At 40.2% G+C, this 22034-nt stretch overlaps 6 protein-coding genes across 6 annotated transcripts; 3 read left to right on the top strand and 3 right to left on the bottom strand.

Moving 5' to 3' along the window:
* Positions 1-309: 309 nt before the first annotated feature.
* MELLADRAFT_85665 (uncharacterized protein) lies at positions 310-2309 on the top strand (the record flags this gene model as incomplete). The annotated part of the gene is made up of 12 exons (XM_007409135.1): positions 310-540; positions 591-688; positions 756-770; positions 857-873; positions 951-1031; positions 1100-1263; positions 1340-1573; positions 1653-1676; positions 1767-1843; positions 1956-2120; positions 2180-2247; positions 2299-2309. The coding sequence occupies 12 exons, from the start codon at positions 310-312 to the stop codon at positions 2307-2309; spliced, it is 1185 nt and encodes a 394-aa protein (XP_007409197.1).
* Positions 2310-3431: 1122 nt separating this feature from the next.
* MELLADRAFT_35537 (uncharacterized protein) lies at positions 3432-7767 on the bottom strand (the record flags this gene model as incomplete). The annotated part of the gene is made up of 11 exons (XM_007409364.1): positions 3432-3548; positions 3624-3736; positions 3817-3856; positions 3946-4123; positions 4196-4299; positions 4373-4692; positions 4763-4836; positions 4915-5125; positions 5196-5492; positions 5558-5714; positions 5782-7767. The coding sequence occupies 11 exons, from the start codon at positions 7765-7767 to the stop codon at positions 3432-3434; spliced, it is 3597 nt and encodes a 1198-aa protein (XP_007409426.1).
* Positions 7768-9347: 1580 nt separating this feature from the next.
* MELLADRAFT_116242 (uncharacterized protein) lies at positions 9348-11760 on the bottom strand (the record flags this gene model as incomplete). The annotated part of the gene is made up of 10 exons (XM_007409363.1): positions 9348-9748; positions 9820-9903; positions 9972-10050; positions 10143-10242; positions 10313-10526; positions 10606-10954; positions 11024-11092; positions 11160-11279; positions 11352-11379; positions 11455-11760. The coding sequence occupies 10 exons, from the start codon at positions 11708-11710 to the stop codon at positions 9713-9715; spliced, it is 1335 nt and encodes a 444-aa protein (XP_007409425.1).
* A 583-nt stretch (positions 11761-12343) lies between these two features.
* Positions 12344-16036, top strand: MELLADRAFT_105794 (uncharacterized protein; the record flags this gene model as incomplete). The annotated part of the gene is made up of 15 exons (XM_007409136.1): positions 12344-12415; positions 12595-12679; positions 12790-12857; positions 12919-13044; positions 13110-13295; positions 13426-13477; positions 13554-13603; positions 13927-14094; positions 14182-14247; positions 14325-14477; positions 14562-14660; positions 14761-15033; positions 15139-15447; positions 15533-15640; positions 15887-16036. 15 exons carry the CDS (start codon positions 12344-12346, stop codon positions 16034-16036), a joined length of 1965 nt encoding a protein of 654 aa, XP_007409198.1.
* A 1108-nt stretch (positions 16037-17144) lies between these two features.
* On the top strand, positions 17145-18241 carry MELLADRAFT_35511 (uncharacterized protein; the record flags this gene model as incomplete). The annotated part of the gene is made up of 4 exons (XM_007409137.1): positions 17145-17400; positions 17531-17820; positions 17893-17996; positions 18070-18241. 4 exons carry the CDS (start codon positions 17145-17147, stop codon positions 18239-18241), a joined length of 822 nt encoding a protein of 273 aa, XP_007409199.1.
* A 2925-nt stretch (positions 18242-21166) lies between these two features.
* MELLADRAFT_35470 (uncharacterized protein) lies at positions 21167-21841 on the bottom strand (the record flags this gene model as incomplete). The annotated part of the gene is made up of 4 exons (XM_007409362.1): positions 21167-21206; positions 21290-21365; positions 21505-21582; positions 21709-21841. Coding segments are annotated over 4 exons (327 nt in total), but the record flags the coding sequence as incomplete, so codon positions are not given.
* Positions 21842-22034: the final 193 nt, after the last annotated feature.

A 22034-nucleotide genomic window follows, 5' to 3' on the forward strand; every position in this document is an offset into this window, starting at 1 on the left:
CACACTTCGTGCCGACTCACTCCACCTTGAAAAACCGCATTCCGCTAGTCGTGCACAAGATTGCGATTTCGCTCGCACAGTCACATACCATGGAATCCATCGAACCCATTAGGATAAGCGTTAGATTTTGGTACCTAGTCTTGTTCTGCTCAAGTATACAGTTCATCCTGGCACAGCTCGTTTACCCCAACACCAAAGTAACCAGTCTCAAAGGCTCAACAAAGACCGTGAATGCCACCTTGTTAGAGGCACGTACTAGCTGTGTCAAGCGACCTTTGAACAAACAGCTATGGAACGATCTAGACCTCAATGAATATCTTGAAGATTATACCGGTGGCTCCACTCTATCATTGGTTGTATGTTTGGATAGGATTCTTGCTCTTATCTTCAAAAGAAGGGCGAACCGAACCAAAAGTTGACGAGCCCGGTATCTTGCAGGCTTACGCAAATTCCATGAACGTCACAAATATGGCATGCGGAATCGGGCAGTCGTGTGATGTAGGACAGGTGAGTGTCAACCACACCACCTCACAGACCGCAGTAAGCTACACTTCCGCTCATCACTGCCTCACAATTGGTCCTTCCTCTAGTTGTGCAGTGGAGCACAAGCCCCGGCATGGTATATCCTGGTAGCTACCCAGAACTGGAACGATCTCATGAATTCGATATACACATCCATCGCATTTGCGTGAGTTTTTAAATAAACTTGACCACCCATCTTTTTATGCACACTAATCGTTGTGAAAACTCCAGAGTGGGACGCGTGCAGGGTTAGTCTCATGATCAAATGTGTACCACACTTATTGCCTCGAACCCGCCTGAAATATGTTCTTTTGTCGTCCATCCGTCCTACTAGAGATAGCGCCTGCGATGGTACGTTTGAGTCGAAATATGATTTACGGACGTCCTTGTCCATGACACACTCAGAAACTTACGCTTCTTTTGAGCAGGTCACAGATCTGAGCCCACCACGAAGCGCCACAATAATCAAAACTGCCACGTAAATTCCCTTCATCAACTTCAAGCTCAGCGTAAGTTTGAATCAGGGACGAAACAACTGATGTGTGCTTCCATATTTTTCTACGAAGCCTTATTGGAGTGTTGGCTTCCAGTACAGGAATAGTCCCTGGTTGGGTCTTTCCCGGTTGTGGAATATGGGTATATTTAACTATCCAAGGATTTCTATACACTACAGTTTCAGAGATTGGACTTTGGCAGAATACGATGCGTGATCCTCCAGATGTGATTAGCGGATATACAAAGGTATGTAAACTCCTAGCCTTGATATCCGTTCTGTTGCGTATCTCAGGATAACCTCTTGGGTGCTGGATACCTGTAGTGGGCAGATTTTTCCTGGACATTGTCGATGATGCAAGATCGTACACAACAGATGATTGCAAACTACACGCTTGGAGTCTTACAAGCTGGTATAAGTACGCAAAAGGGAATGTATGGCGCTTTGCAGAATGGTGCATTTTTGGAAGCGCCACTGAGTCCTCCAGAATCAGAGGCCTTGAACGCATACGAACGGGTTGTTACATTGCGGCTTCTCTCGGCTGTATTGAAATCTCAGGTTCGCGAGTTTTTTTGGTTCGATAAAAATTACTACCTCATTGTAAAAGGATCTATAGTCAAACTGATGAGATGTGCAGAGTATCTTTATCCTCCGAGGAAGTGTAAGTGAGTTCTGATTCAAGATGAGGAGCATTTCTGTGGAACACAATAGATTGTCTCTGATACTTTGACACTACTTCTTCCACTTGAAGGATCCATGTGATCATTCAGGACCTAACGGGGCTTTTGATGGTCCATCAGTTTTGTCTTATTGCGACAATACCGGAATGTAGGTCACCTCCCTCTTCAGTAGCTGAGTGAGAGGCCATGTTAATAGAGAATGACACTATTCGCTGAAATACTAGTTTCTTTTGCATCCCCTTCCACCAAAAATTGAACAGAATGATGAATATAGTACAAGCAGATGGAACTAAAACAATCAAGAAATTCTTCGGTAGCTCAAAAATTGCTGCTAAATACGGTTTCACACCAGAATTTTTGACCACAGCGGCGTGGAACTGTCAGAAGAAGTACGGAAAATACGAGTACGATCCATATGCTGAAGCGTAGGTTATAGTTTTTCTTGATACGATGTAATTCCCATACTGATCCTACCTTTCTACAGGGGTTTACCACTGGATATTAACACGGAGTGTATCTTCAATCTTCCGGTCTGCGATTGCACAGAACAGGGTGGGTTCGAATCATCTTTCCTTCTATCCTTTCCATCTGAATACATGAAAGACCCAAAATAATGTTTTTTACACCTTGGATCTGTCTTTGTTCATTATCTTGGTAGTGGTCAAAGAAGCGCGGGAAAGAGGGGTACGGACAGCAAAGGCGTGCCAGGATGCAGGGGTTCCAATCCATGCTCCAAAATCTCGTCCAAGATGAATGAAGACATAGTGCAAGAAAACTACTCCCCCATATTCTCTGTTCTTATCTATCTGTACCAATCTGAAATAATTTCATTATCTGGCTACGGAATTGCCTGTATGACTTTGATTTCGTAATTCCTGATGTACTTATATACCTCCCTGACGTCAGTGGCAAGCGCAACGTCTCAAGCAATGCAAAAAAAGGCAAAAAGAAAAAAGAAAAAAGCCATTGTATCTTGATATTTCTCGAACAACTCTGCTACTTGGTGTCGTGGTATGAACGCAATTAAGATGCCAGGTGTGCTCGCAGCGACGCAGGGGAAAATGATGGTCGGGGTGATGCGGAAGGAAATGCTGATTTCATTGAGAAAATCAAAAGACTCGTCCATTCAGAAATCCAAAGACGCTGGATCTGCTTCACAAAGCTTGCGCAAGAGGGATTTGGGACAAACATCATGGAAGCTAATGTACCACGAGTCATGATTGTGGTCGATCCCGAGTGTATTCTTGATGTCCCGGTCACCGTCTGCAATTATGCATACAGAATACGGTACTTTTCAATCATCTTGATTTGTTTCCTATCTTGAAGATCCCCCTGTCAAGGAAGCACGGTAAAGAGACATGCGGACGGCCAAGGCGTGCTAGGTTGCTACATGTCTTGACCGAAATGATAAAAACCTATTCTTTTAAACATTGCAAATATATCATCTTTGGTCTTATTTATACGTACCACTTGAGGCGACTTTTGTCACCTGGCCACGGAATAGAATGACTACTGCTTGACATTCTGTTTGAAAAAATCTCTCTGAAGTTGAGTGGCATAAGCAGATGCTGATGAGATACATCCGGCCACTTACACATGTACATAACAGCAGCTCGATTGCGAAAAAGAACAAATCTATCTCACGAAAAGGTGGTGCGGGGCTGGCAATTTGTTGGTCTTACAAACACACACATTCCATGGCACAACTATCACCAATCTTTTGTTTATATTCAGTCTCAAATCCACGCCAACAACATATCCCGACTATAATCTCTGAAATCGTCTGAAGCGTCTGCCAAGTTCGGATAAAACGGTACCATCGCGTCTGCAGCTCCCAGATAATTTGAATTGTACTACACCCGATGGCAGAAAAAGATGAACAATCTCAGACTTGACTGATCATATTCCATAACGAGGATGGCACTTACCACTCTCCAATACACTTCTCGAACCTTTCGAGCTGGATGAAAAAGGCCTTGTAAGGTGTACAACAGTACCACGCCTGGTCCGACGGCCACTCTCATAGCCTCAATGGCATCCACTGGATTTGTGAATGAAGGACCCGTCAGCCTTGTCACGTATTAGACACGCAAGATCATGCAATGAGAAATCAAAGCTTACTGCAAGCGCCAATCACATGTGGCGAAGTCTCGAAACAATTCTGCACGAAATGGAAGGCAAAAACGCCAAAATTTAAAACCAATTGCACAAGGTATCACTTGGCTAGGTAGATGAAGACGCGCTACTCACCGGCCAAACCAAGTTCATAAGATGGAGATTTGCGTCTTCCTGCCCCAATCCAGCCGTACCCAATGCAAGATGCTTCACAATTGAGCATGCAGTCTGTCTATGAACTAAATCGCGATCGGTGAGTGCATCCTCCAAGCATGATGTCACCGAGTTGATGTAGTCTTTGCCCATCTCGCCACTAAGAGTGTTACGTGATACGTGAGCCTTATGTGAGAATGCAGCGGAAGATAGACTCTGAAATATAACAAACATATATTCGAAAAGGAATGACAGCGACTTCAGGCAACCATTGCGAACATTCAATTCTGGCGTCCTGTACTCGTTGAGGATCGCGGGTATACATGTGAATGGTCCCTGTGATAAATCAATTTGAGCCTAGTATCTTCACTGGAGTATCAAACCTTGATAATTGCGAAGGAGAACGTACACAAGTTTCAGCGACAATTGCAATCGCAACAGTCGAACACACTCGGCTTTGTCTTTCCTGCACCCTCAAATTAGTCAACAGTACACTCAACACATCCTGTGGCCCAATTGCCTTGGCAATATATCCGAAGGAATTCACAGCTGCTCGTCTGATAGCTTTTTTGTGAGCTTTCAATAAGTCTAATAGCTCAAAGCAAATTCTCATCCACTCTCTTGCAGAAACAAATTCAGCACCTCGATCAGCAATTCGACCGATTAAATTGATCGAAGCTTCCTGGACTTTTTCGTGTCGATTACGAAGAATGGGTGTCATCCGTGGTACTAATAGTAACAAGAAACTTGTCAGGAGAAATTGATGGGCAGGAAATGATCATAAAGATGTTTGACGTACGTAGATCTTTTACCGGTGGGCTCATCTGAGTCATTCCGACAACATTGGCAATTGAAGCTTCGGCAGCAATGATACTAGTGTTCATAAAGTAAATGCAGGGCTCGTCGATCAGTCCAAGCCTAGCTTATAAATATGAGAAAATACCAGCGTACCTTCCAAGGGTATCAGGATATTCTTCACCAAGCTGTTCAAAGAGGACAACCCCTAACTTGGAAAGTAGTTGATCTTCCCCACACTGCTTGATCACCACTGCGAGCTTACTGGTCAAGTCAGCGGCTTGTTGACGTACTTTGGCTGACTTGTTGTTCAACCGCCACAAGATAGTTGATACGATTTGAGTAAGATATGGTTTAACACGAATACCTGCATAGATTGGTTCGGAAAGAATCAGCTTTGAAACGGATACGACTTTGGTAAAAGCAAAAATTCGCACCTAATGCATGTACAACAGTGCCGAACCCTTCCAACATGACAATGTCCTCAACAGTTTGTTCTTGAAAAGCATAGATGATACCATCGATCAACTGTACTTCCAATCGTTCATCAATCTCATTGGCTCCCAAGGCTGAAATAACCTTTTCAATGGTCTCCATCACCATCTTTCGATAAGGTTCTGACTCGTCTTTGAGATCATTGACGATTCGGCTGACTATCTCGGTGACACCAGCTTTGTTGGCAAGTTCGACAGTGGTTTCTACTACCTGGCGGTAATTCCTTCGGTCCAATGCCACTATAACCAGACACAAGAGATATTCAACATGAGAAAATATGAATGAGGAAACCTGTAAGACATACTTCTTCGAACCCAGAAGTTGGCAAAGAATTGAGGAAGGATTTCCACTTTCACATATTGAGGTTGGACACCATCCGTTGCTGAACACTGTTTGACGACTTTGAGAACAATCTTCTTCATTTCCTCATCGGGGGACTGAAATTCTCGAATTAAAATGACCTGTACAGATTTATGCGAAGGTCAGTCTTTCGGGGAAATGGTACCTGAAACATGGTGGCTGACTGACCATCACTTCTTTTGTATAGTAGTTCGCATATTCAGCGTCCATGAGTGGAATGATGAATCCGATTGCTTTTAAGAACGCTGCTAAACCCTTCCCTCGATGCTTTCTTATGCCAGTCCATAGAGGTTTCAATACACTATCGAAACTCTCAATACCGTAGGGCGACGCTGCCTCGGCCAAAGCAGCAATTCCCAAAGCTGTCATTGTTCGCACCTTTTGCTGCTCATCCTCTAGACCATGACTTATAGACTCCACCAAGTTTTTCAAATGGGGCAAAACAGCACAACCCATCATGATTGCGATTTGCTGGACAATCTTGATACCTGTATGCCTAGCCTGCCATGACTTTTTCGACTTACAAACTGCTTTCAGAAAGGGAAGTAGAGATGGTATACCAAGCGCAGAAGCTACCACGGAGAAGGCCCGAGCAGTAGTATTACGGACATATTCATCCACGTGATCAATATCGGGACGCATGGTGGAAATCATATGAGCCAAACCGGCGGCCTTCGATAGATTTGAAATGATCTCTCTTCCTTCGACACGTGCGTAATAATCTTCATCAATAAGAAGAGGTTCGATGACTACCAGGATCTTGTGGACATAAGGACGAACAAGATCATCTAGCTTGTACAAGACTCGGTCAATGACTTTCACCAACAAATGTCGTTCCTGATCTTCTAAGGTGCGTTCCATCAATAGAGGTAAGATTTTATCAAATAACGGCCCAGCGCCAAACTCTCTAGCTTTATCGGTAATTTGACGCAAAGCAGTCTTTCGCATTGGAGGGGCGCCGTTCTTGATTTTGAGTAATAAACGCATGATTTTACGCTCCTTTAATTCTTCCAAAGTTAAGTTACTTTCGTCCTGTTCGCCTGATAAGATCTTGCCAAAGTATTGTGCGTCTTCGGGCTTGAAAAACTGCAACTGTCCAACGCCCTCAATCTCTGTAGGTAATTCGGGCATGAGCCCCATCAGACCTCCTCCGGAAGAATCATCTTGCATGGTGAAGCCATTAGAAGAACCAACAGGCGTCTGCATGAGTTTTCGGGCAGGTGTACGTATTGGTGCATATCCTGCTGGTGGTGTGACTATCTCGTATCCTTCAGACGGGAGCTGCGCGTTCAGTTCATCATCGGAGAGTGGTCTATTCCGCTTGTCGAGCTCTGATAGTTCTCCTCCTGGCAGTAGAGCAAGTCCATTCGCACCACTCGAGACAAGTGGAGTTTGACCGAACTGTCCCATTGGAGTGGCAGCACCGTTGACTGCCACTGGAGTCTGATCCCATCGTGATCTCCTGGGGGTAGCACCATCGGCGGAAGCACCCATAGGAGTAGCGGCAGGCGTCTGATCCCATCTAGACCTCGTCTTCTTGGGTGGCGGCACGGTCTCGGAGGCTGACCATTCGCCGGTTGAAAGCGTAGATTCAGAAGTACTATCGCTCGTAGATGCCACTGCGTTCGGATCAGCCACGTCCCAGCGTCGTTTTTTGCGTGCAGTGGAAGCCGCAGCAGCAAGTTCTTCCGGAGTAGGGGTCTTCGAGCGCTCAGGGCGATCCACATCCATGTTATTAGATCCTTCTTCTTGCTGCTCTTTGATTTTCTTCATGACCCTTGCTTCTTCACGCTCCAGCTCAGCTCGTCGCATCGCTTCTTTGTACCCGCCTTCAGATTGATCATTACCATCAGCCGACGAACTGAAAGGATCTGCGACCACCGTTCCACTCGCATCTCGATCGAATCGGCGATTATGATAATCTGATTGACGAGATTGGATTTGTTTGGCTTTCAGATTGGCCAAAAGGGGATCCTCAGCGTCTTCCGCGTCTTCTGCTAGCTCTTGTAAAAATTGTTTGGGTGCCGTGTCTGTCTTCCGGATAACGTGAAGTTTTGTCAGCTCGGTCTTGTAAGAAAAAGTAAATAGAGAGCTAAGATAATGACACCAACAAGAGTCTAGTAATCTGACAGGCTGATCATCATCTTCTTGCATTCGATCATCTTCGTCCGCTCGTCGCCCAACGTCAATACTTCAAATCATATTTTTCGGATTCGATGGAATGAAGGTCAGATGTTTGTCATACTTGTGTATACAATGTAGTCGAAAGCAAATTGTGAAGGGTTGGTGGATGCGATTCTAACATACCTAGTGTCGTAACCTTCAAACCTCTTTTTACCACCACCACCACCATAAATATCTTGATCATAGGATGGACCACCAGTCAAAGAAACCTTGTTGGTGTCAACACGTTGGGTAGAACTGTCCAACTTGGCCTGACGGGCATTTTGCTCATTAAGGATTTCGTCTTCTATTTGCTTGGCCCCGTCTGCCATCGATGCAAAAACACGTTCGAGGACCTAGAAAAATTGATGCGATAGATTCGAATTGCTGCAGTGAGTGTTGGGAGTCTGTCAAGGTGGTAAACAGTAGCTTCAGAGGTCGATGAAATACTCAAGAAGCTGTTGATACTCGACTCAAGATCTAAAATTGTGTCTCTGTCAACTCAGACCCTGCGATCGAGACAAGCATTCAAGGCGGGCCTGGTGATTGGGACGGATGCACCGGTGCGTCTGCTCAGTGCCAAAAGCCCCGCACTATAGCTCGCACCCCCGCAGTCTCCAAGATGCTTCAGCTATGATTGCTATTCATAATTCCAACTTCCTGTGATGCCATCTTATTTGAATCTCATGTCTGATTTCTCAAAGTTATACTCCGGAAGTTCTATTCATGATCCCCGCCTCAAACTTGCAAGGAGATTCAACCTCATAAGAATGCCGGTAAGACCTATATGGTGACAAGCTAGTCAAAAAAGAATTATGTATATACAGCACCAACAAACAAGTTCTACAACGAGAAATTTATATCAGGATTTCATTAAAGCACTGTACCCAAAAGTCCATGTACCTCTATGACCAGGAGAAATAAAAAAATATCTTTGATGAATAAAGCCTCAACCAATCAGCCTGTATGCATTTCCAACACTTGGACTCAGAAATCTGAGACGTCATTGTATGACAATTACCTTGAATATGGATACCTAGAAGTTGATCCTGAATTTACTTCAGGTTTAGTTGGTACACAATACGGGCCTCAAAATAGCAGTGTAAGAATGAAGTTTTCCTAGGCAAAAAAAGGCCAAAAATTGAATCCACTATTCTCAACCTACTACAAAATGTTGACTGACTTGTCATCTTCACGATACCTAATTATTTTCCTCTTCCCTGTTTTGCACAAGGAATTGAGTGGAATTATCATTCAAGAGATACATAATATCCTTGCAACAAAATGTTTTGCTTATCATACTACCTTGCCGTGAGTGAATTGCTGAGCACCGGTGTTGCTCAGACGAGACATAATTCTCAAATCTTCAAGATTCGAGTGATACCAACAGAGGCTACTGATTGGTGAAACCAAACATGCTCAGATGTTTTTGATCAATGTTGGCGTACAGGAACCCTACTAGTACCATGTGTAACCTCTCACAACTTCTTGAATCCGAACCAAAAGTCTCAAGCAAAAGACTCAAAAAAAGTCTGGTACAGAGACCATAACTCAAACCAAGAACGCTTCCAGAAGTTTGATAATCTGCTTGTGTTGCTCAATGTCAAATCAAGCTGCTATATTTGACATAGATTACAAAAGAAAATTGAGTGAAAGACTGATTATCCTATTTCGGCAGAGAGTAGAATTTGAAAGGAGAAAAAAGAATCGTCAAGATGTAATGAAACCTTTATGAAATGGTTATAAAATCGAGAAAAAAACGTTCGTAGTAAAGCCACAATATATTTAGTTACGAATAGTACTAATAGAATGTAGCATAAAATCAATTATGCAAGGAATGAAAACGTAAGTAAAGAAAAAAAAATAAGGTGAGCAATTCAACAACTTAAATGTGTATAAATGATCATCACAAGATGAGAAATTATGATCCAAATGATCATCTTGAAGTTGATCGTTCAATGCTGGTACGGAACTGTAAAAAGCCATTGATGTCAGTCAAGACTTCACGAAGAAGTTGCATGCAAGGCTGTGGTTTTCATTTACCTGTATCGGAAACTGCGTTATAGTTGGTTCATTTGTAGGTACTGCCAAAATTTTCTGTCCCTTCTTTTCTGTGATCATGTAGTACTAATATTTGCAAGATTTTGGTTCAGTTATTAGTTTGGCAAATCAGTTATATAAATGAAACAGCGAACGCATTGGATTGTCATCGCCAGGAAAATAAATAGAGAGCCACCAAATCCCAGTAGTGTCATTATGACTCGAGTCTTTTGACTTTAAAGCAGCAAACCATCAATTCCAAGATATCAGCCAAAGTGTGAATTGTAAGAAGATCAAGCGCATGAGCAAGATGAAGAATTACTAACTGAAGAATTGACTGGTTTCCTGTAGCCAAGCGATATATTCCCACCGTTGTGTCAAAGAAAAGTCCAAAGAACAAACAACTAGATTGAGCCACAAGATTGACTGAATGGTTTTGTTTTCAAATGATCAGTACTAATGTTTCATAAGATCTGCTCAGTGATATATGACTCACTATATTTCCTTCGTAGATATTTTCCATTAATACCATTCAAACTTTCTTTTCTTTCTTGAGGTTTGATTACAAAATCAGTTGATGTACGAAGAGATTCGGTATCTGTTTGTGAAATATCAGACTGAAAGTGTTCCAAGACACTAATTTGTCCAGAAGCTACTTTGGCGCAGCCAAGGACTAGGCTCAAAAGAGCCCAAACAGAAATAGCATAAAACTAGAAGGCCAAGTTTGTTTGAAAAAAAACATCAGTTCAATTCATGATCAGTCTCTTTCACAAGGAATAGAGCACTCACCGTAAGGATAGGTATGGCTGTAGCTGTCCAGAAGAGATATGTACTCCTTGTATGTTTAAGAGTAGCCTTTGAAGATCGAACATACATGTCATAACTCTCAGTCAATTGATTAAGTTCAGAAGAAGGTAAGTCAATTCCACCATTGTGATCCCATTGAATGATTGCCGAATGAATTTGTTTAAAGAAGATATCATATTGGTAATAAGCTGCTTTTAAGAATGATAATTGTAGTACAGTCCAGTAGATAGAGAGTAAGAAGACGAGAATGGCGAAGGAGAAACAAAATGAGTTGAACACCAGTGGTTTGAAGTGTAGGAACCGATGGAGGGTAGACCTAGCTGAACATAGACTGAAAGAATGAAGAGTTGGGTCAAAAAAACCTAGCAAATTGGAATAGTATTGGCATAAGATCACTCACCAAAAGGCAAATGATGCCCACGCGGTTGACCAAATTCCAAGGTACATTGGAAGCCACCTGATTTCGACCCTGCGAAGTATAGAATTCGGGGTGAGTCTGTGATGCCAGATAGGACGTAGGTTATGTGACCACTCACCAGACCAGAGCAAACGTAGCTCGTTGAAAACGGGGAGATTTAGCAGAATAGTAGAGCATAGCCACATATATTTCAGATATTACACAAGTGAACAACTGTAATATCGCCATGAAGAGGCCGCTGAGGAAACAATGGACAAAAATGGGTAAGCAAACATGTTCATAATACCGTATGATAGGTCTTCACACTCACCTATTGGGTATGTAATAAGGCACGTTACCTAATTCGTCCGATTAGAACAAAGAAGGAATCAGTGTGAATAGTGAAGATTGAAATCCAATCAACTTTAACTCACTTCCAACAATATAATATGACTTCCAAGGTGTCTGATATTTCTTTTTAGAAGCCGGACCCCTATGTAGGGGAATGATGAGTATTGCCAAACAAACCAAAATGTTGGCACCGTAGACGATTCCGAAAAAGACCAGAGCTGGTGCAGCGCAAGTTGGAGTGGAAGGATGTAATGCTTGTTCAATTAGCTCATTAACAAATCTGAAGGGATTCTCGTTAGCTGGTGCTCGATGAAGTAAATCTTCAAAGGTAGGGGCCATTGGTTGAAGTTGAAGATGATAGTCGATTATCGACCAGAAAAGATATTTTGAGGTCAATGCTATTAACAAAACTAAAAACAAAATTGAAAATTGAAAAAAAAACACAAAGAATTTGATGAACAATCTCAATAAGAAAAAGACAGATGGATAAAATAGAAAGGATGAATACGTATGAAAGACAAATCAAGCCAGAATCTTGAAGCCAAATCTCAGTTGTGGTCTGGTCATCCCCCTAGGCTTTCCTCCTTCCTCAGGTCTGACACGGCCAATATTCAAGCAACCAAAGACTTACCGCCATGGCAATTTAAAGGGTCCCATTGTTTGTTAATCTTGAACGCCTCGCATCTCTGAGGTTCAAGAGACCCTTACATAAGAAAATTAGGACCCTAAGATGTGCACATGCTATCCATCTGGCATCAGCTCACATTTGCGAGATCTCTGGCAGTTCCATCCGTGTGGGCGAGTCACTGACCGGATTGAGGGCTAGTCAACCGAGCTCGAACCGCGGCATCCCTTGGATCTCTCGAAGCCTCTTGAGGTGAGAGGAGGATTTTGTCAATTTTACCTTGCACAAGTTGTTGGAGTCGACGAGGTGCTGTGCCTGCGAAGCTTCTCCAAAATCAAACAGGTGGCATGGTTTGGAGTGGTAACGTCCTCATGAGGTCGTCTATTGGTACCGGTGCTCGGGATCTCGAATGGTCGATGGTGCGTCCCGTCAAATCAAGTTTTTTTCCAAGTTCAACGAAACATTCATTCAAACGACGCCAACTCACACAACTTATCAAAAGCGTTTATCATCCGAGATATTCACAAAGGATTTCTGAAGACCTAGAAAGCTCATCAGTAACCAGTTGAGTTGCTCGATAACTTGGACGTTTGCCTAGAATTCCGATGGACAAACAGGAGGCCGATCCGGATGGGCCTTGGCTCGACATCACGTCTGTGTTCATCGATGGCGCACACCGTACAGTACAGTCCTCTTCCTTCCATCCGATGAGAAAACTTCTCAACAAAAGATCAAGAATAACATCAAATGATTGACAAACTACTTTGGATACCTTGATCGGGGTTGGTTATAGAACTCGGCAAGGATGAAGTTTTGATCAGCTCTGAGTTATCCGTAATTGATATCATATCTGCTATTCGGGTTTGTGCACCATTTCTTGATATTGAGTTCAGCGCAAAACTGACTAGCGGAGTTCTTACAGATTATGGATCACAGAATGGATATGGGAATGGGCTTGAGTCCACAGGACGAGCTGAAATTCGATCCCAAGCAATCCCTCACTCCAACTGAAGTGATCACCATCTTGGATCTTTCTCTGGCATGCGAAGTGAGCAATTTGTGGGAATATAGGAAACTTTGAAGAACTGAATCTAAAGTCAAACTTATTTCTAGTTTGCTTGGCACACTGGACATGCGCTTTCACAAACATTATTAGTGTCAAGTTATCTTCAACATCTTGACTCCCTGGACAGTCACCCTCAAGACTTGGTCAGGAAAGTCATGCGAGCTGCCTTGGTGGGTACAATGAAGTGTTGTGCGATCGTCTGGAATGAAATAGTCAAGGGTCATCTGCATGAGGTACGCCATTGTAACCCATATCCATCAGATGGTATGAGAGCTAATATAAAGATGAATTGTGCAACAGAATGAAGACATCAATTCTGATTGTCAAGGAGTAAATTTTTACGATCAGTTCACTATTGATCAGGTGTTGACCGATTTGGACACCGCTCATCGCGAATTAGATTCTTGCTTAGATGGTTGGTGTATTTGAAAATATGATCCGTATCATTGGAGGCCTAGCTTACTGTTCAAACCAATTGGTTTTTTTGATAGACATGAAAGGATTTCGCGAAGCGCTCATGGAACGTCTTCGATTTCGAATTGTAAGTGTCACCTATGACAAATGTGTCGCACAGTTGGTCTTCTTGATCAGGATTTCACCGATCCTCACTGTGGTTTTCCCTGGATTTTATATTATCTCGGATTATAAGCTGATCAATGGTGCTTGGCTATGATGCCTAAACGTTCACTTCCAATCCAGGAATTTCTATATAGTTTGGCCTCGCTTACCTCATCACCTTCATTCCATGTTGTCCAAAACCTTCAATCTCATCTGATCTCATCAAAAGAGGCACTTGGATCACTCAAACATTATCCTCAACCAATATCTACAATTGATTTTTCCAGTATCAACCCCAAAATCAAGTCTTCTTTCGATCTCAACGCTAGTCGACATATGTCATCTAATGCACCTCCGAGACCTATTCAGTTTTGTAGTACTTTTGATGAAGTAAACGAAAGGTGGATTGGTTTGATTGATGGGTTGATTGAGGCATTAGATATAGTTCATGGCAATTCTATCTCAGAATGGCTGGTAAGTCATCAGTCCATTAATCTCCTTCGACTATATATCCGTTGTTATTCTGAGTGATCTTGATCTTGGATTCTGGTTTGTTTCCAGTTTTATCTTGGTACGATTTCAAGGAAAAGAGAAACTGCTTTACCTTTGGTGCGGTCAACGCTAATGGTATGAGGATCTAACTTATTTTCTTCAATACCCAAAGATCTCATGTATCACGTCGCTTACAAATTCTCAATCTATAGTCCGTTTTTCAAGAGGGTAACACAATTGCATTCGACCCACAGAAGAATTTACAATGGCTCTCACGACAATGTTTGTCCGAGTTTACAAACCATCGTATCACAATCCAATCTGATGAACCGAATACTCGATATATTCTGAGTAGATTATCAGGAGTAAGTCTTAATTAATGGACCGATTAGGTTTAACCAATGATGATTATATTGAATCTCAGGACTTGGTTTTTTATCAAATGAAAGTTGCTTGTGAACCATTTGACTAGCTTTAGTGCTAATCGTCCTAGAGCTCGACGTATACTTTGTAATTCTTTGAAACAATGGCTATCCTTATATGATGCGGTAAGTAAATTTACTCGAATCACGTTGACTAAAAAAAACTTACGAGTGTTTTTGTATATGTTGCCATTCGTCTATTTTTCGTGGATGATATGATTATAAGACATTTATAACGAGAATGGAGATCTCAGAATCCGAATTGAAATCATTGAGAGCTTTGATTTATTACTTTTCACTTAGGTCTAGCTTATCTACATTTCTAATGGGATTCGATCTAGAACTCTTTATGGGTGAAGAAGAACGTATTTCGATGTGGTGGATGATTAGAGGTCTGACCAGACGAGCTCATAAGGTTTTAGAATTCTTGGGAACTGAAAATACATTGGAAGCGCAGGTTGAACTTATCTTGGGAGATTTGGCTGAGGCTTCCATTCAGGTTGGTCCTTTGTTTGTATATTTGTCTAAACCAAACAAGATAATTGACTTTGAATCATCTTGTGATCATGACCATGGTACTCGATTTATTTACGTGGATTTATAGCAACAGATCTACTTGATTAAAACTCGACCGGAATCTAGGTCACTAGATCATACAATGTCCAATCATCAATCAATCTTTGAAAGACGCCTGAAATATCACAATGATCCACAAGGTTCATTTGCTCATAATCAATTTGATTTAGAGATTGGAATTGAGTTGTTAGAAGATGAATTTAGCTTTGAGAATTATTTAGCATTTCGAGTGGAAGAACAAGTTGAAGTCTCTATACTAGAGATTAAGTCGAAGTTATTAAATATTCAGAATCAGAATAGGAAACGTAATCAACTTGGAGTTCGAGAATTTGAATTGGTAAGTGATTTCGATTGATCTTTCATCAAAACTTGTCTCTTCGTATACTCATTCTTATTTTTGTTGATGACTGATTTTATGATAGTATATAAGAACATTATTAAATGTTACTGAACGATTGACTGACATAGCTAGTCATTTGATCAATGCATTAAGGATTGGTGAACCTTCATCACTTGAACATGAAGAAGATGTGTGTTATAGATGGTTTGAAGTGGTATGATGAAATTTCTTTTCATTTTTCGCTTCAATCAATTTCCTTTTCGTTCTTCTTTTGTGGTTGGTGGTCATTAGCACAATCTGTGAAATCGGCTTGTGAATTGCAATGTAACTTACGGTTTTAAAAGAAATGAACTAGATTCAAACTTGTATGACATTTGATGTCCATTCACACTTTTTTGATTGTGGGTTTGTATAATCTTTCGTAAAATCTGTGTAGATGTCAGATGAAGACTTGAAGGGCCATTTAACTTCTAATGGGTTATTTCAATTCAGTGGCAATCAAGTAGGATCTTTGAAGAATTGTATTTCTTTTATACCCCATGATCGTCACAATGATATCATGAACTTGACCTATGTGAAGCTTTAGGGCTTTCTGAGTAAGTGGGTCAGATGACAGTTAAAAGGAGAGGGGCTTTAGCATCAGATTTAAAATCCAGTTTGCACAGCTACCACAGCATTGCCGGATATCAAAAACACAAGGTATTAAGGTACTATTCATCAAGGAAGATTAACTCAAATACACAATCTGAAACATAAATCCAAAGTTTGTTTGACTATATAGATGATTTCTGACACAGAAAAAAGCAAACATGGAGCAAAAGAGATACATTTTTGTAGCAAGAAAGATAAGATCTGATTTCATACTGATATATACAAACCCTGCCCATGAGATGAGATGAGATCATCATCTCAAAGTTCTTTTCAAGATATTTATCAACTGAATGCCATAAAATTTTACTCATCCTCAAGATATTTTACAAATGTGGATTGCAATATGTACAATTTGCAAGCTTGTGGGGGAAGTGTATCCCCAAGAAGATCAACCAGAAGATGGATGATGAAATCTATTTAGGCCCTACATTGTCATCAGTGACAGACACGCTTGAGCTCTTAAACCTCCACCTACAATGTACTATCTGATCCATGATCCATGTACCCCGCACCCACATATCAAGTTTGTTTATTGGAGGGATGAGGATGAAGTGGATAGATGAGTAAGTTGAGCTTGAGAGTGAGTGAGTGAGTGTAGTTTTAGTGAGAATTGTAGAAATGAATTGAAAAAGTGTATTTGGTCTAAGATGAAATTGATGAAAAGCTTCTAATCTTGAAGTGTCTTATTAAGTTCGATGGCTAAAATCCCTTTCTGTGTTTAACTTTCCCCTGACTGTTTACTATTCACTCTGTTGACTGTTGACCTTCACTCTACCCAGCCATCCCAATCCATCCCATCCCATCCCATCCCATCCATCCATCCATCACAGTCAACATCATTCATCATGCCCACCGTCAGCAATAGAAACAATCCAGTGACCAATCAACAACAACAACAACAACAGCAGCAGCAGCAGCATTCTAATACCAATTCTCCTAACCTTCAACCTTCCAATGACGCTTCTTCAACCGCTCTAGGATCGTCACCTTCAACTGGTTCTCAACCTGACCCTCCTCCTCCTCAGAATACCTCTGTACAATCTATGGATACTCAATTCGAACCTTTAGATATCATTGGTACTGGTTCATTCGGTATCATTCGTAAAGTTAGAAGGATTCATGACGGTTTGATTCTAGCTCGTAAAGAACTCAACTATGGTAGAATGGATGAACGTGATTTACGTCAACTTGGTGAAGAAGTTAATATTCTTCAAAACTTACGCGGTAATGATCATATCGTCAAGTATTTTGAACGTTATGTTGATAAGCAGAACTTTATGCTTTATATTTTGATGGAATGTAAGTTCAATCTCATCTGAAACACCTTCAACTCAAACTTTCAACTTTTACACTTCCCTTTTGCCTTTTGACGCGTCTTCTTCTGACTCCTCATACCTTCCTTTACCTTCCTCACGGGTTTTATCCATAGATTGCTCGCAAGGTGATCTTGCTGCAGTCATCTCTCGTTGTAGGAGAGATCAAGTCCATTTGAGCGAAGACACAATATGGTCCTATCTAGCCCAAATCACTACGGCACTTTTAGATTGTCATTCAGCGGAAATGAGTTCTGAAGAGGGTGGAAAGAAGAAACCTATCATTCTACATCGAGATATCAAACCTGAAAACGTTTTTCTCAATCACTTTGGATTAGTCAAACTTGGTGATTTCGGTTTGAGTAAGGCAATGGAAATGGCTGCATTCACAAATACTTACGTTGGGGTTCGTCGATCCACACGTTTATCACCTTGAATCATCCTAAACCTAATGTATAATGTCTTTTTTTCTTTTCAGACACCTTATTACATGTCACCGGAACTGATCAACGGTCAGAAGTATGATGTCAAGTCAGACATCTGGGCACTCGGCTGTCTGATGTACGAATTATGTGCTTGGCAGTGAGTGAACTCTGAAGTTTTCGATTCCTCAATCGCCCTTCTAAGCATTACATTTGTTTGATTTCCAAAATAGTCCACCCTTCCATCAAGCTCAAACTCAACCTGAACTCGCCAAGTTGATTCGAGAGGGCAAGATTCCTAACTTGCCACGTGGTTATTCATCTCAGTTAACAGCTCTGATCAAGTCTATGTTACGACAAGATGTGCGTGTTGAGATATGTTTCCTTTCCGCTCTCACGTACTGATCAAACACTTTTATACATCCTTCAGCCTAAATTAAGACCCGACGCAAAGTCGATTCTGTCAGTAGAGCAAGTTAAACATCAAATTCGAGTTTTAGAAGTTCATCGCTAGTGAGTCAATGATTACTCGTCTTCTTCATCAAATGACGCGACTAATTCCGAACTTTTGTCTCCAGTGCTCGAGAGCTTACCAAAAAACAAACGGTAATTGAAGAACAAGAGAAAGCGTTGTTAGAACGAGAAGTGAAGTTAAAGGCTCGAGAAACTCGATTACAAAAAGAAAAAGATTACTTCAAAGTTCAACAAGAGAATCATCTTTTGCTACAAGAAGAATTTCAAGTCAAGTTTCAACACGCACTTGAAGTGATCGAACGTGCTAATCAAATCGAATCTCAACAACAAAATTCGCAACACCAACAAAATGAGAATCTAGCCCCATCTCAAGAATCGCCACAAGCACAGCCACAGAGTCAGGATGATACCGGGAAATCTGGTACTGCTCGACGAGCACCTTTGACAGAAAGACGATATTCTTTTAATCCACCTATGTCCTCTACAGCATCATCCACATCATCATCCACTCCTACGATCAATTACGCGCAACCCAAACGGCTGTCGACTGTTCAACACCAAGACGCTACGATGGTCTCTATTGGTGGAACTTATGGTTCACCCATGAAACTTGACACGCCATTCAAACACCTTGCCACCGCAGTCGAACCCGTCAATCAACCACCACTCCCTACTCAGGGCGGAACTGTAGGAAGTCGATTTGTTAGACAGGTCAAGTCAAGTAAATCACTCGCAAGTCTTAAAACCACTTCAAGTTTCCTCTCAAGACTTAAATCTAGTGAGGAATCAGATTCAGTCACCACAACTTCCGATGACGGGCCATCCAATGGTAATCAACAGCAAAATAAGAAAGGAGATTTCAACAGTCGTAGATTATCTAGAAGAAGTGAATCTGCAAATGGACTTTTGACTTTTCATTCTCAAGAACAATCTCAACAAGGTTATATTCAACGTGCTATCAATGGCATGGAAGACGACGGCTACAGTGTACAGCAAGTCGATGATCATTCATCACGTCCTACAAACACCACTACTAATCATAATTCATTTGACGCGCCTTCGTCTACTATCACACGATCACCTCAGTACAATCATTTAGATCCAGAATCATTACCATCGCCATTCTTAAAGAAGAAATCATCGGCTTCAACAATAGTTTCAAACTTACTAAACCGACCATCTACGATCACCTCAACTTCTAATACTTCAACCACCACTCATCAAATCTCACCACGTAAGACAGTCACCTCGACTACATCAGGACGAAAACTTCCGACGATGTTTCAACAAATCAAAAAACATGGAGCAGGAGGCAACAATAGTGGACAACCTCCTTCGATCGCAGCTAGACCTACATCCACTCAAAAACGAAGTAGTATTACTAAACCGAATAGTGTAGGAATCATTAGTTCAAAGTTTTTAGGTGTTAGAGATAGTAGTAGTACTAGTAGTTCTGAATCTAAAAAAGTGAATAATCATTCGGGTCTTACTAGTTATCGTAGAAGAGAAAACTCAAATCTTAGTAATTGATTTCTTTTGATGATGATCTTTTGGTTTTGAAGTTGATATATCAAAGGATCGAATTTCTCTTTATATATATTTTTTGATGATTTCGGTTTCTACTATCACTAGGATATTATGACTATATACTATTTTTATTATATATAACCTTTTGGATTTTTTTTTGTGCTTTCTTTTTAAAGAAGTTGATGGACATGTTTTTGTGTTGGTGTAAGTGATGTTTTGATATAAGTGTGGTAAATAAGTGATGAAGGTGAATGTCAAAGGATGTGTAAAGAAGTAATGTGTTTAGTGGGATTGAGAAAGAGAAAGAGAGAGAGAGAGTTGATGAAGAAGATAAAAAAATCGATGGAAAGTGAAGAGTTCAAGTTATTTTTTTCTTTATGGTTTCTCTCTTGTTACCTTTTTTTTGTTTTGTTTGTCTTTAAAGATTTAACTTGAACTTTATCAATACATATATATATATCTAACCAATCAAAGTCAACTTATAATATATATATATATATTGTAAAAACTCTTTAGATTAAGATTATCAACTTCTTCACTTCTACTTACCACCTTTGTTGTTCTTTAGATTGTGTTTTTTTCTCTTTTTCAATTTTCTCTACAAAGTCTTTTTACCTTTTTTTTCTATTGCTCTCTGTCTCTATCTCTCTCTCTGTCTCTCTCTCTCTCTTATACTTTTTCTTTTCCTTTTCTCACTAATGTCTGTATAGTTTATCAGTTTTTTTTTTCTTTTGATTTTGTTGAATTTCTTAGAGAAGGAAAGAAGAGAAAAAGTTTTTTTTGTGTTTTTTTTTTGTTTTTCCTTTTCTTTTTTGATGAAGTAGATTTTTTATGTTTTCTTTTTTTCTTTTTTTCTTTTTTTTTGGTGTGGATGATTGGATGATTTATATATATGATGAATAAATAAATAAATAATAATAATCATTGATGTTTTTTTTTCTTGTGATGAATTGATATATTGAGAAGTTTGGGCTTTTGGGTATCGTTATCGTGTCATTATGGGAGTCAGAAATCAACTTATTGAAAGGGTTTCTTGATTTTTTCATTTCTTGGTGTTAAAAAATCAAGATCTTTGAAGCCAAAAAGAAAAACATGCCAAAGAAAAAATCTCATGATGATGATTTTCTTTGTTGATTTGGTTTTATTTACAACTTTAATCATTTTTATAAAAAAAGAAAAATTAAAGTACAAATAAATAAATAAAAGGTTTTTACAAGAAAGATGAATTTCCATTTTGTCTTTTTTGAAAAAAAAATTGTTTGGACGACTTATTTATGATTTTGATTTTTTGGGGGGATCAAGATTTATAGTAAAGAAGAAGAAAACAGGTTATTGTTGATTTATAAATGGATTTGCGATTTCTTCAAATCTATATGAAAAGAAAAATCAAAAATCAAATGGAATTATCAGTATGAGTTCAAAAAAAAGAAAGAGAGAAAGTTAAAGATGTACCCTTCTACTGGACTGATAACCACTAAACTCGTTCCTCTTATTACTGCTAATCCAAGTGATCTTGTTTTTGTGGTTTCTGGATTAGGTATATGACTATCTGAATCTATAAAAATTCATCAAAAGTTAAAGAAAGATAAGTTAAAGAAAGATATTAATTTTAATGAAATCAGAAAGGGTTTTTTGGGGGGTTTTTTTGGAAGTTTGGTGATGATTACCTTCTGGTTTTAAACTTTCTTCTACTTCATCCATTACTAAGTTTAATAAACCATCATAACCTTTTAAGATCCCAGTAACTAATTTTTCAATCCCAAAAATCAAATTCAACATCAATCAATACTTTTTCTTTTTTTTTGTATGAGTTTAAGATGGTTTTTTTTTTAAAAAAAGTAAGAAGATTGGGATTTAATTAAATACTCAACTTTGTCTACCTCCCATAAATTTTACAATCACTCTTTGGTTGACATACTTGGATAAATCTAAAATCGCTTCTCTTTTCGGTTTATCCTCATTTCTTCCTCCTCCTCTTGAACTAACTCCTCCTCCTCCTCTACCTCTACCCTATTTCGAAACAGAAAACAAAAATCCAATGTGAGTGATCGAAATTGGTGTTCGAAAGGATTTTTTTAAACACTTACTCGGTCTGACATTCTCTTTTGTTAGGTGGGTTTTGTGGGTTCGGTTTACTCGGTTTGATCGTGCTGAGGTTGGTGGGATTGGTGGGTTGATCGGTATGTTGTGGTGAGGT

Source organism: Melampsora larici-populina (assembly GCF_000204055.1).
Source record: "Melampsora larici-populina 98AG31 unplaced genomic scaffold MELLAscaffold_15, whole genome shotgun sequence".
NCBI classification, from domain to species: domain Eukaryota; kingdom Fungi; phylum Basidiomycota; class Pucciniomycetes; order Pucciniales; family Melampsoraceae; genus Melampsora; species Melampsora laricis-populina.